Source organism: Hippocampus bargibanti, linkage group LG07, assembly GCF_051943395.1.
Source record: "Hippocampus bargibanti isolate YZ-2025 linkage group LG07, ASM5194339v1, whole genome shotgun sequence".
Lineage (NCBI taxonomy): Eukaryota > Metazoa > Chordata > Actinopteri > Syngnathiformes > Syngnathidae > Hippocampus > Hippocampus bargibanti.
Window position 1 is genome coordinate 10,315,850 of NC_142740.1, and position 16,100 is coordinate 10,331,949.

The 16,100-nt window shown below is 45.6% G+C and overlaps 1 protein-coding gene across 2 annotated transcripts in view; it reads right to left on the minus strand.

Moving 5' to 3' along the window:
* ap1m3 (adaptor related protein complex 1 subunit mu 3) overlaps positions 1 to 16,100 on the minus strand; it is a 67,539-nt gene that overhangs the window by 30,878 nt on the left and 20,561 nt on the right. For both annotated transcript variants that reach the window (XM_089001839.1, XM_089001838.1), the window contains 2 exons: positions 13,209 to 13,356; positions 7,758 to 7,884 (listed from right to left, as the gene is read on the minus strand). In XM_089001839.1, coding sequence (XP_088857965.1) covers positions 7,758 to 7,884; positions 13,209 to 13,356 — 275 coding nt within the window. The remainder of the gene's footprint in view (positions 1 to 7,757; positions 7,885 to 13,208; positions 13,357 to 16,100) is intronic.

Here is a 16,100-nt window from a genome sequence, read left to right on the forward strand (position 1 = left end):
TGGGGCCACAGGGTGGGGTCCCGCGCCCCCCCAACCTGAGAGTAGGGACCTATCATAGCTGTGTCCGGCGCCACCAGGTCTGGACATTAGGGATATATAAATGGGGCCGATACGACCAGTCAGACTTTAGTTCGCTGACGAAGCCTCTTGGATAGGAGGCGAAACGTCCGAAACCTTCACTTTTGTACAGATGACGGCTGAAGAAACCTTCTCATCGATGGACCACTCCTGTACGACTGAGAGCTTACACAGACACCTGGTGATCAGTTGACAGCTGTGTACAGTGAGGATGGGGCACTGCTGACCTCGACTCGGGACATTGTAAGCTACTTGGAAGACCTCCTCAAGTCCACCAACACGCCTTCCTTGGAGGAAGCAGAGTCTGGGGACTCTGAGATGGGCTCTCCGATCTCTGTGGTTAAGTTACCGATGTGGTAAAAAAAGCTCCTCAGTGGCACGGCCATAGGGCCGTTTTGTCCCTATATGACCGATGTCAGAGTCTGGTTCGTATTGCCGGCAGTAAGTCTGAATCATTTCCAATGAGGGTTGGGCTCCGCCAAGGCTGCCCTTTGTCACCGATTTTGTTCATAACCTTTATGAACAGAATTTCTAGGTGCAGTCGAAGCGTTGAAAGGTTCCGTTTTGGTGACCTCAGTATACCATCTCTGCTTTTGAAGATGATGTGTACTGTTGGGGCTTTCAAGCAGGGCTCTCCAACTCTCAATGGAGCATTTCGCAGCCGAATGTGAAGCGTTTGGGATAAGAATCAGCATATCCAAATCTGAGACATTGGTTCTCAGACGGAAAATGGTGGAGTTCCCTGTCTGGGTCAGAGAGGAGATCATGACCCAAATGGAGGATTTAAGTATCTGGGAGTCTTGTTCACGAATGAGGGTTGGAAGGAGCGAGAGGTGGACAGGTGGATCGATGTGGCATCTGCTGTGATGCGGACTTTGTACTGATCTGTCATGGTGAAGAAGAAGCTGAGCCAAAAAGCGAAGCTCTCAATTTACCGGTAGATCTACGTTTCAACCATCACCCATGGTCACGAGCTATGGGTCGTGACCAAAGGTACGATATCCCGGATACAAGCGGCCGAAATGAGCTTTCGCCGTAGGGTGTCCGGGTTCTCCCTTACAGATAAGGTGAGAAGCTTGTTCATCCGTGAAGGGCTCAGAGTTGAGCCACTTCTCCTCCACATAGAGAGGAGCCAGATCAAGTGACTGGGGCATCTGATTAGGATTCTGTATTCTAAGGACATTTGATTGCTAGCGGTTGAGGTGAATTATACTCCATATCTGCATGTGCTGACATTTATCAATTAAAATATATTGAATCAAAGACATTAGGATGAAATTGTTGGGTAATTATGATTATCATTATTATTATTAGTAGTAGTAGTAGTAGTAGTGGTAGTACTAGTAGTAGTAGTAGTAGTAGTAGTAGTAGTAGTAGTAGTAGTAGAAGTAGTAGTCATAGTTGTAGTCGTAGTCGTAGTAGTAGTACTAGAAGTAGTATTGTTGTTGTTATTAACATTTATCTAGAACAGAAACAACTGTGAACAACAGGAACTGGCAGCCATCAGGCCGCGTTCGTTCCCTGGCTACACTCAGAATGGTTCTTCATCAAAAACCAAAACAGTTTGACTCCTAGGTACTATAAGTGCAAATATTTCAACAAGGAATTTAATGACTCGGCTTCAAGTCTTTGCACATGTTATCCAGAAGGGGGCGTTGTTAAATGATGGAAATTGTGAATAGGCTCTGCAACACACCTCAAATGGAAAACAAATTTGCATCAATATTCTGCTTGTTATTTTGTTAATGTTTCTGTTTGATCGTTTTTCCCACTTATTTTTACATTCATTTATTTTGAAACATTTACTCTCTTACAAAAGATAATCAAGGAGGCATTTCATTGTGGTGATCTAGTCCTTTAACTTTTTTTGCATGGGATAATACCACACCTACATAAGATTGTGAAAGGCCAGAATTCCAGAACTACTCCGGCGTACCTAAAGTAATTCCAATATCCGGCGACATTTACACACCGTCTCCTGGGATCGGCAGATGTACCCCACTACACCATCCAATAAGTACAGCAGTGGTTACCAACCTTTTTTATGTCACAGAGCAGTTGAGACATGTACATGCTATTCGCGGTCTGCCAACCAATTTCCCCATTACTTTTAAATTGCCACTTTTAGAGCAATGGTACTGAAAACAAATATAATTATAGTCACTTATCATTTGATGAACAAAGATTTTTTTCCATGCATGTGTTATTCTACTATACAACAAATGTAGAATATAATAAAACTGTGCAGTGAACTAAAAATACAAAAAATAATCAAAAATAATAAATATGGCTTATAATGGCAAAATAATCATTTTAAAGTTATGATCAGACATACGGCTTCATTGTTACTTGTGACAAAATATGATTGTGATTGATGCTTAAAGGACAACCGACACCTCCGGTCGGACAAGTTGTGTCCATAATTTGTAAAATCACTTCCAATGACTTTTACTGAGCGCATTTTACAAAGATTCCACCGCATATGTAATGATATGAGCAAATCGTATTTGCATGTTCTACGAGTGATGCCTGGCTTTAGATCAAAGGAGCATGCGCTGCTGCAAGTCAGTCTGATGAGAGCCTACGAGAGCCACACATGTCAATTGCCTTCTCCCTCCAACCAACACAGCCGTCCTAATAAAGAACCTCAACTCTATCCAGAAGTTGTATCATTTACCGAACCCACTTACACAAAGCAACATAGCATATACCTATATTTTATGTTTTAAGACTCACGCTGAATATTCAGCAAGTCTTGTTTTCGAGTTGATGACGATGCCTCACGTCAGGAACGCCCCTGACCGAGAAAGCGACATACAGTGCATTTTGGGTACTTTGTTTGGTCTGAAAACATCGTGTTGATCCGTGTTGATAGTGAAATAAGAAGGAAAAACACATAAATAACGCGATGGTGAATCGTTATGTGTCGCACCAACACCACCAATTGCGGTAACACCATAAAAGTGGACACAAATTCTCAGCAAACAAATCAGCCTATTTCCAACAGAGCTCGTACGCCATCTTGTGCATTTTCTGGGAGCTACATTGGAGTCCAGACGACTCGAATTGATACGGAAGGACTTCTTTAATCGATTGCAAACATTTATGCTTTCCTCTTCAGAACTATGTGCCTCTCTCACCCCTCACACCACTGCTATCCTCATACACAGTCTCGTCACCTCCCGTATCGATTAATTCACTTCTTTTTGGGGTCAATCAAAAACTTCTCCATAAACTCCAACTAGTCCAAAATTCCTCAGCCCGGATCATCACTAAAACCCCCTCCTTTCACCACATCACCCCTGTCCTCCAACAGCTCCACTGGCTCCCTGTTAAACCCCATATTGAATTCAAGATGTTTACATTTAAAGCCATCCATAACCTTGCCCCCCTATCTGTCTGACCTAATTCAAATCTCCGTTCCCTCTCGGGCCCTCAGATCCTCTTCCTCCCTCCACCTCTATGCCCATCTCACAACGATGGGGTGCAGAGCTTTCAGCCGCTCCGCTCCCAAACTCTGGAACTCACTTCCACCCAACATCCGTAACATTGACTCCTTTCCTACTTTCAAATCTCACCTGAAAACCCACCAGTTTAAACTTTCCTTCATGGTCTAGTTTAATCTGCTGTTTTATTGTTTATTGTTTTATTCATGATTTTACTGTTTTGTGTATTGTCTTTGTTGTAAAGTGTCCTTGGGTGTTCAGAAAGGCGCTTGTAAATTAAACGTATTATTATTAGTATTATTTGAATCATATTCATAACTGGATGAGTAACAAGAAAGCATCTTCTCCGAATCAGATCTCTCTGAAGTCATTGTTTTGTGTCTTGAGTATCCTGGCGTGACGTCACGAACAAGGGGGCGGGACCTTCTGACACTCGCCATTTCCAAGGTCATTTGGAAGCAGTTTTGGGACACTTACAGTCATTTTTATTGGTGTTTTGCATTTGACTAAAAATATCAGCCTGCGCGTTTTGGGTATTTTAGATGCTCTAAAACGTTTTTCTGATTTCAGTTAGGAAACAAAAAAAATGGTGTCGGTTGTCCTTTAAATCCATTGGCTACCTGCTTGTCATTACCGTCATAACTGCTTGTGTTTACATGGGCAGGCTGTTTAAACTCTGCTGGTATTTTTATACTTTCCAGTTGATAATATGAGTGCTGCTTGTTCAAATGATTGTTGTATTGAAGTGTCTCTGATGACATAACACTCACAATAGCTTCCTCCCCGACGTCGCTCTAGATCAGGGGTCACCAACGCGGTGCCCGCGGGCACCAGGTCGCCCCTAAGGACCACATGAGTCGCCCGCAGGCCTGTTCTAAAAATAGCTCAAATAATGCCAGTGGGCTAGCAGACCCAGAACATCTTAGATCAAGATCAAAATGATTAGTCAAAGCACCGGATCGTGTATGGCAGGGGTGATCCCCAAAAAGGTGATTCTCTTTGGTTAGGTTATGTGGACATTATTTCCCCTTATGTATATGTTCCATCCAAAATTTCAAGTCCGACTCCCCCAGATATGAATAAATAATACACCATGTTTTTTTGTTTTTTTTCCTCCAACCATACGCTTTCGCGCTTTGACTACCGACAGGCAACAATATAAAAAACGCCTTGAAAAGTGTTTAATATAAATCAACTTTGACCTAGTATAGTTGAAAGGTCAGTAATGTGGGCATGCGTAAACCGCGGAGTTTGTGGAGAGCTAGCGGGGGCAGCGAGAACGAGAGGAGTTAACCCCAAAAATGGCTGAAAAAAGAAAGAAAACGTATCATTTTCACGATGACTGGGAGGTAGAGTTTTTTTTTACCACTTTGAAAGGATCCTGCGTGTGTATTATTTGCGGGGCGACTGTGGCGACGGCAAAGCGGCACAATGTGGAGAGACATTTCACAACGTGTCACAAAAGCTACCATGCTAACTACCCACCGGGCAGCGCACTACGAGCGGAAAAATCCCGTGAGTTAAAAGCAGCGTTGCGCAAACAGCAGTCTTTTTTCACGAGACCGGTTAAAAACTCCCAAAAAGCAACAGAAGTCTCGTTTAGAGCTACGGAATTCTTGGTAAAGAAAAAGAAAGCCGGGGAGGTTGTCAAGGAAGCAATGATGTTAATTGCTAAAACTATACTTAAAGACGAGAAGTATGGAACCGATGTACTCTCCACTCTCTCCGATGTTCAACTCGGCGCAACTACAATGGTAAGAAGAGTTTCGGCGATGTCTGGAAACTTGGCAGACCAGCTCGACCGGGATCTGGCGAGATGCAGGTGGTTTAGCATCCAGTGTGACGAGTCGGTGGACAGTAGCAGTACGGCGCAGCTGATGGTCTTCATCCGGATGGTGTTTGATGATTTCTCCACCAAAGAAGAACTTCTGACAATACTACCCCTGAAGACAACTACGAGGGGAGTTGACATCTATAACGCGGTCAAGGAGTTTTTGGTGGAGAAAAAGGTGCCGCTGGAAAAGCTAGTATCAATGACTACAGATGGGGCTCCTGCTATGGTCGGCCGACACACAGGATTCATCGCTCTCTGTAAAGGTGACTCAAACTTCCCAAACTTTCTGCATTATTCACCAGCAATCCTTGTGTGCAAAAGTGATCGGCTTTGAGCACGTAATGACTCCCATCGTAAAGATCATTAACAGCATCCGCTCCAAAGCTAAACAGCACAGAACATTCAAGGAACTTTTGGAGGAGCTGTCAGCTGAATATTGTGACCTGCTACTACACACAGAAATACGATGGCTCAGCAGGGGACGGATTTTGCTTCGTTTTTTGTCACTTTTGGTTGAAATCAGAGTTCATGCAGTCCAGAGGTGAGGACACCTCGCTGCTGGAGGACACTGAGTGGACACTTGATCTTGCATTTTTGACAGACATTACTGGGAAACTGAACAGTTTGAACTGTGAGCTGCAAGGCAAAGGTAAAACCATTACTGATATGATTAGTGCTTTAAATGCATTTAAAGCTAAGATAAACATTTTCTCTCTGCACTTACACAGAAAAAAGGCGCTGCACTTTCCCTCTGTGCAGATGATGCTGAAAGACAATGCTTCTGCATCTGAGGCCTTCGACAAAGTTGCAGAAAAGTACTCTCAGGTCATAAACAGAGTTGGGCAAGAGTTTGAGAACAGGTTTTGTGACCTCGATCAGCTTGAGCCATGTGTGTCGTTCATTTCTAATCCTTTCATGAACGTGGACATATCATGTATTGCTGAACAGTTAAGTGCAATGTTCAGCCTGGATGCTGAACAGCTAGATATGGAAATTGTAACACTGCAAAATGACCTCCCCCTCTAAGCCCATCAGACTGCACCAACTTTTTGGTGCTTTATTGACACAGAAAAGTACAGTGGTGTATGCACAGCAGCTATGAAGGTTGCAAGCCTGTTTGGTTCAACTTATCTTTGTGAATCAGCCTTTTCTGACATGAATTTCATCAAGAACAAACACAGAACACGGCTCACTGATGCCCATCTACAAGACTCACTCAGAGTTGCAGTGTCAAGTTACACACCAGAGTACAACACACTGGTGAAAAGCATGCAATGCCAGGCTTCCCACTAACTGACAAAGAAACAGATAACAGATTTGGTGTCCAGTTCAAAGTGTGATATAAATTATTTTAAAATCTGACTGTTAATTTTTTACTTCTTGTATTTATGTATTTCATTGATTCATAGAAACACTGGATATGATGTTTTCATCCAAAGTGCTATGGACTTTGCATGCCAGGGGCGTCCTTCCCAAAGTAGTGCATGATTTGTCAAAAAATGTAAGTGGTTAGTTAAAATGAGACTTTTTCTTTTCCTACAAAAGTGATCATTTGAAAAAGTTTCGCTTAAAGAAAATATAAAATAAAGTGTTGCATATTGATTTTAATCTCTTTATATATTTATTGTGAGAAATCATTTAACATGATCAGTTTCTTCACATAGAGAAATATCACTAATTATTAATAATAACATAGATTTGAAGGTAAATTGAGCAAATTGGCTATTTCTGGCAATTTATTTAAGTATGCATCAAACTGGTAGCCCTTCGCATTAATAATTCCCAAGAAGTAGCTCTTGGTTTGAAAAAGGTTGGTGACCCCTGCTCTAGATATACAAGGGGAGGAATTGAATTTCTCTTGTTGAAGTATCTTCATATTCAAAAGTCTTGCCCATCAGTTGCGGATATGGTGAATTGTGTATTTATTTCCATTTGCAAACCAATGTTAGAAGGTGTACTCTAATTAGCGACAATTGCACACATTTTTGCCACATCCGATTAAGTAAATTTCACTCACATCTCACTGCACTGTCTTTGTGAGAACCCTTCCCAAATGGGCTATAGCGGCTCCCCTCTCCCGGCAAATTGCCGTTTTCATGTTTATTATGTTTGTTAAAGTCATTATACGTGCCTTGCATGCTGGGTCAGAGAGGACAGTAATTTCATCTGTGCTCTATGTCATGCATATTAGCATATTTGACAATAAAGCTGACTTTGACTTGACTTTGACTTTGATAGCCCGATACTGGTCCGTGGACTCATGGTTTGGGACCACTGACCTCAAGCCAAGACAAGCTACTGAAGATTTTGGTTGACAACCATTGAGTACTACTGCCCTAATACATCAGTCTACATATCAAAATTCTATAAAATAGTGATACGTATGCATTATTACTTACTGCCTGTAATTTCAAACAGCACTTTATCATTGAGGCCCAGTCTGAGTTCAGGCATCCCTGAAAGGATCACTTTAAGCTTAATGCAGCCCACTATTTCACTTCGCAGGACATTGCCAGTGGCGTTCACCTGTACGAAAAACAGATTAGGAATTATACATTAGTTAAAAAAATAACAATAAAAAAGTAAAACACAATAATCAAAAATATTTAAGAGATAATCACCCGATTACTGCACACCAAATAAATTCTTAAAAAATAAAACAATGTTTGTCTGGTCCTTTCTGTTCTCTGATTGTTTAATATGCATGGTTTTGGAATATCCGAACACCATTAATTCAAATCCAAAGCACAAGAACTGTGAGGCAGGCAGGCTAGCGATATGTGAACCATGCTGCAGACATCGATGGATGGATAGAAAAATATATGGACAGATGGAGGGAGGGATTGATATACGGACAAAAGGCCATGTGAAACACTAGCTGTTTTTGAACAGGTAAAGGAACTACCTCACATACAGTACATAAATGAATAGCTACAGTAACTAGCTATCAACTGGACCTAGATAATTTGATATTTCAGAAATGTAACTTATTTGACCTCTCCATGAGTCGTCACCTGACCGTGGTGGAGGGGTTTGTGTGTCCCAATGATCCTAGGAGCTAGGTTGTCTGGGGCTTTACGTCCCTGGTAGGGTCACCCATGGCAAACAGGTCCTGGGTGAGGGACCAGACAAAGTATGACTCAGAAGACCCCGTATGAAGAGAAAGAAAAATGGATCTGGTTTTCCCTTGCCCGGACGCGGGGCCCCTCTCTGGAGCCAGGCCTGGAGATGGGGCTCGTTGGCGAGCGCCTGGTGGCCGGGCCTACACCCATAGGGCCCGGTCGGGCTCAGCCCGAAAAGGAAATGTGGGTCCCCCTTCTGAAGGGCTCACCACCCATGGGAGGGGCCAGAGGGGTCGGGTGCATTGTGAGCTGGGCAGCAGCCAAAGGTGGGGATCCTGGCGATCCGACCCTCGACTGCAGAAGCAGCAAGTGGAATGTCACCTCTCTTACAAGGAAGGAGCCTGAGCTGGTGCATGAGGTCGAAAAGTTCAGACTAGACACAGCCTGGGTTCCGGTACCAGCCCTCTCGAAAGGGGCGGCTCTCTTCCACTCCGGAGTTGCCCACGGTGAGAGGCGTAGAGCAGGTGTCGGCATACATATTGCCCCCCGACTCGCCGCCTGTACGTTGGGATTCACCCCGCTAGACGAAAGGGTTGCTTCCCTCCGCCTTCGGGTGGGGGGACGGGTTCTGACTGTTGTCTGTGCATATGCACCAAAGAGCAGTTCAGTGTACCCATCCTTTTTGGAGACCTTAGGGGGTGTGCTGGAGAGCGCTTCCCCTGGGGACTCCCTTGGGGACTCCCTTGATCTGCTGGGTGATTTCAATGCTCATGTGGGCAATGACAGTGAGACTTGGAGGGGCGTGATTGGGAGGAACGGCCCCCCTGATCAGAACAGGAGTGGTGTTTTGTTATTGGACTTCTGTGCTCGACACGGATTGTCTATAACAAACACTTTATTGAAACATAAGGGTGTCCATATGTGCACGTGGCACCAGGACACCCTTGGTCGCAGTTCGCTGATTGACTTTATAGTTGTACCATCGGATTTGCGGCCTCATGTTTTGGACACTCGAGTGAAGAGCGGGGCGGAGCTGTAAACTGATCACCACCTGGTGGTGAATAGGCTCCGTTGGTGGGGGAAGATGCTAGTCCGACCTGGAAGACCCAAACGTGTTGTGAGGGTTTGTTGGGAACGTCTGGCTGAATCCCCTGTCAGAAGGAGTTTCAACTCCCACCTCCGGCAGAACTATACACATGTCCCGGGGGAGGTGGGGGACATTGAGTCCGAATGGACCGTGTTCCGTACCTCCCTTGCTGAGGCGGCAAATCAGAGTTGTGGCCGGAAGGTGGTTGGTGCCTGTCGTGGCGTCAACCCCTGTACTCGCTGGTGGACACCAGTAGTAAGGGATGCCGTAAAGCTGAAGAAGGAGTCCTATCGGGCCTATATAGCCTGTGGGAATCCTGAGACAGCTGACAGGTATCAATTAGCCAAGCGGAATGCAGCCTCAGCGGTCGCCGAGGCAAAAACACGGGCATGGGAAGAGTTTGGTGAGGCCATGGAAGCCGACTTCCGGACCGCTTCGAGGAAATTCTGGTCCACCATCCGGCGTCTCAGGAGGGGAAAGCAGTCCACCACTAACACTGTGTACAGTGAGAGTGGGGCGCTGCTGACCTCGACTCGAGACGTCGTGAACCGGTGGGCAGAGTACTTCGAAGATCTCCTCAACTCCACCAACACGCCTTCCTTGGAGAAAGCAGTGTCTGGGGACTCCGAGGTGGGCTCTCCAATCCTTGTGACTGAAGTCACCGAGGTGGTTAAAAGCTCCTCGGTGGCAAGGCCCCGGGGGTGGATGAGATCCGACCGGAGTAACTAAAGGCTCTGGATGTTGTGGGGCTGTCCTGGCTGAGACGCCTCTGCAACATTGCGTGGTCCTCAGTTGAGGAGGAACAGTGTGGTTTTCGTCCCGGCCGTGGAACAGTGGACCAGCTCTACAGCCTTATTAGCAGGGTCCTCGAGGGTGCATGGGAATTCGCCCAACCAGTGTACATGTGCTTTGTGGATTTGGAGAAAGCGTTTGACCGTGTCCCTCGTGCAGTTCTGTGGGGGGTGCTTCGGGAATATGGGGTACAGGAGCGCCTGATACAGGCCGTTCGGTCCCTATACGACCGGTGTCAGAGTCTGGCTCGCATTGCCGGCAATAAGTCGAATCGTTTCCAGTGAGGGTTGGGCTCCGCCAAGGCTGCCCTTTGTCACTGATTCTGTTCATAACCTTTATAGACAGGATTTCTAGGCGCAGCCGAAGCGTTGAAGGTTTCCGTTTTGGTGGCCTCAGTATAGCATCTCTGCTTTTTTCAGATGATGTGGTACTGTTGGGGCACAGATTTTGCCTCAAGTGGAGGAGTTTAAGTATCTGGGTGTCTTGTTCACGAATCAGGGTATAAGGGAGCGAGAGGTCGACAGGCGGAGCGGTGCGGCGTCTGCTGTGATGCGAACTTTGTACCGATCTGTCGTGGGGAAGAAGGAGCTGAGCCACAAAGCAAAGCTCTCAATCTACCGGTCGATCTACGTCCCAACCCTAATCTATGGTCATGAGCTATGGATTGTGTCCGAAAAAACGAGATCCCGGATGCAAGCGGCCGAAATGAGCTTTCTCCGTCGGGTGTCCGGGCTCTCCCTTAGAGATAAGGTGAGAAGCTCGGTCATCCGGGAGGGGCTCAAAGTCGAGCCGCTTCTCCTCCACAAGAGGAGCCAGATGAGGTGGCTCGGGCATCTGATTAGGATGCCCCCGGGACGCCTCCCTCGTGAGGTGTTCCGAGCATGCCCCACTGGCAGGAGACCCTGGGGACGACCCAGAACACGCTGGAGAGACTATGTCTCCCAGCTAGCATGGGAACGCCTTGGGATCCGCCAGGACGAGCTAGAAGAAGTGGCTGGGGAGAGGGAAGTCTGGGCTTCCCTACTGAAGCTGCTGCCCCCGCGACCCGACCCAGGATTAAGCGACAGAAGATGGATGGATGGATGGTAACTTATTTGACTAATTCTGTGCTCAATTTACGTTTAAGTTTGTGTCTGTGTAAGCTCTCAGTCGTACAGGAGTGGTACATCTATGAGAAGGTTTCTTTAGCCGTCATCTGTACAAATTTGAAGGTTTCGGACGTTTCGCCTCCTATCCAAGAGGCTTCGTCAGCGAACTACAGTCTGACTGGTTGTATCGGCCCTATTTATATATCCCTAATGTCCAGACATGGCGGCGCCGGACACAGCTATGATAGGTCCCTACTCTCAGGTTGGGAGGAGCAGATGACCACTCCCTGTGGCCCCACTGATTGTTCCTACATTCCTGACTAACGACTGGCCTATTTGCCCCACTCCCACCGGTATCACCTCATCAGCATTACGAATGTTGCCTAACCTGTTTTGCCTAAGCAGGCTATTGTATGAACGATCCAAATTGAACCTCACCCCACCAGACCGGTTTAATGAAGGATTTTGTTGTTTTATAAGAATCGCTTCTTTTACCCCCCTTTCAAACCATCTATGTTCTTTCGCTAAGATTTTAACCTCATTGTCGTCAAATGAGTGGTTGCTTTTAGGTGCAAATGTAATGCCGATTGAGGCCCACTTGTATCATCCCTACGATGTTGATAGTCTTTTTTTGAGAATTTGTTGAGTCTCCCCAATGTACTGCTCGTTACAATTTTCATTCTTACAATGTATTGAATAAACTACATTACTTTGTTTTTCATTTGGTAGCCTATCTTTTGGATGCACTAATTTTTGCCTGAACGTGTTTATCGGTTTGAAATAAGTAGGAATTTTGTGTTGCCAAAGGACTGTATTTTTTCAGAAACTCCTGCAATGTAAGGTACTGCTACTCCTCTCCTTTTTGTATCTTGAGAATTTGTGGTTTCATTCCCTATTCTTTCCTTCTGACATTTGTTGAATGACCACTGAGGGTACCCACAGTTAGTGAGTGCTCTCCTGATATGTTTTGACTCCTTTTCTCTACCTTCAATGCTAGTTGGTATTAGTTTAGCCCTATGCTGGAGGGTTCTGATAACTCCTAGTTTGTGTTGTAAAGGGTGGTTAGAGTCAAAAAGTAAGTATTGGTCAGTGTGCGTAGCCTTCCTAAAGACTTCTGTTTTTAGCGCTCTGTCCTCTTTTATAATTACTTTACAATCCAAGAAGGCTAGTAGGTTCTCTTTAATGTTCTCACGAGTAAATTTAATGTTGATGTCTACAGAGTTGAGGTGATCTGTGAAGGATTGAATTTCTTGTTTTTTAATTATGACAAAAGTATCGTCCACATATCTAAACCAGTGTCTAGGTTTTGTCCCCGGGAAGGGCCTGTTTCTCCAACTCGTCCATGTACAGATTAGCCACTATGGGTGAAACTGGTGAGCCCATAGCACAACCATGAATTTGTTTATAAAATTTCTCCCGAAATTGAAAATACGTAGTATTAAGGAAGATTTCTAATAATTGGGAGATGTGAGTTTGTGGTACACTCGTTCTTGTATAATAATAATAATAATAATAATAATAATAATAATAATAATAATAATAATAATAATAATAATAATACATTCCATTTATAAGCGCCTTTCAAAACTCTCAAGGACACTTTACAGTCACAGGATCTTTTTTCCGCGGGTGAGCAGCGGTAGCTACACGCGCCAGCGTTCACTCAACATTTGTTGTTATGCTACTCCTGTATTATATAAGCAGAAGGCTTCCAGAGAATTTTCACATTTTACTTCTCCCAACATAGGACTAAACTTTTACTTTTACAATTTTTTTCATTCCAAAGAACATTTTCAAAACATGTAAAAAATATGTCCTCACCAAAAGATTTACTGACTCAATGACATCCATAAAGACCTCATTCTTCCGATACTTGATGCCTTCTGACCTCCATGACACAGCATTGGTGACAGTAGCAGGAGGTCGAACAGCCCCAATCTCGAGTTTATGACCATCTTGGGTAATGTACCTAAAAGAAACAAAAGAAAGTCTATGATGCTGGTTTGTAAGCAGTCGGTTATCCAGCACCAAAAAATGTCACAACAAAGTAATCTCTTCTTGGGGACCAACGGTATTTCTTTTCGAGAGCCTTGGCTTACGAACTTAATTGGTTCCCAGACAGAGTGTGTAAGGCGAAAAGTGTGTATCCCAAAAATTAATTTTGCATAGGAAGCCATTAAAATGAGAATAATCCGTTCCCAGGTCTCCATAAAATATAATTTTCAACTAAATAAGCCTTACACCTACACACAACATACCTTAAATGTGCTATTGTATTGTAATGAAAGAAATACACTGCACTGTATAATAAAGTCAGTTTATTTACATTTGTGATGGTGTTACATTCGTTGATGGCTCTTAATTGACACCTTCCCGACTTGTAATGTCTTACAAAACTGAGGCATCACATAGCCACAGTCTTTTCTGGATGGAACTGTTCAATAAAAGCCTGATCATCACATATTCTTCCATGCTGCTTTCAAGGATCGAAGGGTAACATCATGCCAAGCCTTTTGTATCAGCTGAACACAATGATACTGTCACGTTCCGAGCGTGACAGGGATACCTGACTCGTCGGAACGTTAATAAAAGGGGTTGGATCCCTAAGCAGGCGGCAGAGACGTAGGTGCTGGCAGAGATTTTATTACACCAAAAGGCGCGAGTCAGATGATTCCACGGACCCGGAATGACGCGACAAAAGAAGGCGGGTGGGGGCGATCCATCCAGCCTATCAAGCTAGGCAACATAAAATGGCACACGGGGGTGCAAAAACCCGCGATCCCGGAAAGCAACAAACTTACGCGATCACGGCTAACAGTCACCTCGGGCGAACCAAACTCTTGTGCTGGCAAGTCCAAGACACTGGCGTGGCGCGAGGCGTCGTAATCACGTCACTGGTGAGGTGACAGCGACTCGTTGAAATGTCCCAGTATCGGTGATTAGGGGATTGACATCAGCTGGCGGAGGTCGGGAGCGGCGGCCCCAGCTGTCAACTCGCACGTGACAAGTTCGGTGTCATTAGTCATGTGAAAGCATCGAGTAAGTAACGCCTTTGTGTAAAGCTTTGTTGCGAAGGATCGTAGCAATTGTGGACTTAGCATATCAGTACCGGGCTCTTTATTTGTAGAATGGTAGTAGAAAGTTATCATCAGGGAAGTGACACAGAGATGTCTCGCAGAGATTGATCGTGGCGTGGAGTCGAGCAAGTCGTACTGTGAAACTCCGTCCGATGCTGAGCAGGTCTCTGGGAGTTGTATGTGTGTATGAGTCTGATATGATTCTGATCTTCTGTCCTGCGTCGGCTGCGCCTTTATATCATTTCCAAGCGTGGGAAATGTGTCAGGCTGAGATTCACATGAAAGCCGTGGTGCGCACCTGTGACGTCACAAACGCACACCTCGTTCGTGTTTCTCAATGATCTTTTTCTTCTCGACTGTAATTTTGCTTTGTGTCTTCTTCGGCTCCCATAACAGCAAAAGTATCGTTGAAGACGATCGACGTGTGCACTCATAGAAAGGGGGTGTGGAAAGGAAGGCCGACTGGGGCGCTGTTAGGTCGTGTGCTTTGATGTTCTTCCGCCGAAGATTAGTCCGCCAGCCGTGATGGGGGTGTGTATCGCAAAAAGTAGTGCTTAATTCAAGGTTTAATTTTCATAAATGTAACGTTCGTAAACCGAAAATTTCATAAGGCAAGGTGTTCGTAAACCGAGGCCCCACTGTAATTAAATGCAGTGCAGTGATGAGTATCAACTATAGTTGCATTTGTTTGTTGCATCTATGCATGCATTTGTCCCCTCTCTCTCTCGGCAAATTGACGTTTTCATGTTTGTTAAAGTCATTATAAGTGTCTTGCACGCTGGGTCCGTGAGGACAGTAATTTCATCTGTGCTGTATATCATTCATATTAGCATTACTATAACTATTACTATTACTATTACTATTACTATTACTATTATTATAGTATAATGCTATTATTAGCATTATACTAGGGCGTCCCTGGTCTCCTTCCAGACTCGGTGGGCCCGTCTGAGGTGATGTTCAAGAGACGGGACCTCCACCTGGCCCTCCTGGGTGGGTAAACAAGGGCGGCTGATAGCCACAGGCGGACATGAATAGGGACCGACCTGTGGCTGCGGAGACCAGGGAGTTGTGGGCGTACTCTACCCAGGGTAGGTGTAGGGTCCACGACGCCGGGTTGTGGAGGCACACGCACCGGAGGGCCGCCTCCAGGTCCTGGTTCTTCCTCTCCGTCTGTCCGTTGGTCTGTTGGGATGGGATCCAGACGACAGGCTCGCCGAACCCCCTAGGGACCGACAGAAACGCCTCCATACCTTGGACACGAACTGCGGTCCCCGGTCCGACACGATGTTTGTCGGAATCCCGTGGAGACGGACGACGTGGTTAACCAGGAGTTGAGCCGTCTCGATGGCAGACGGGAACCTGGTTAACGGGACGAAGTGGGCCGACTTGGACAATCGGTCCACTACGGTAAGGACGACCGTCTTGCCACGGTAGGGGGGGAGGCCTGTCACGAAGTCGACGGAGATGTGGGACCAGGGTCTGGACGGTACCGGTAGGGCTGGAGGAGTCCTGCCGGGGGCTGCTGGGAGGCTTTCACAAAAAGGGTGATGTCCCTCCTGAACCCCGGCCACCAGAACCGTTGAGCGATGAGTTGGATCGTCCTGTTGACCCCCGGGTGACAGGCTATCTTGGA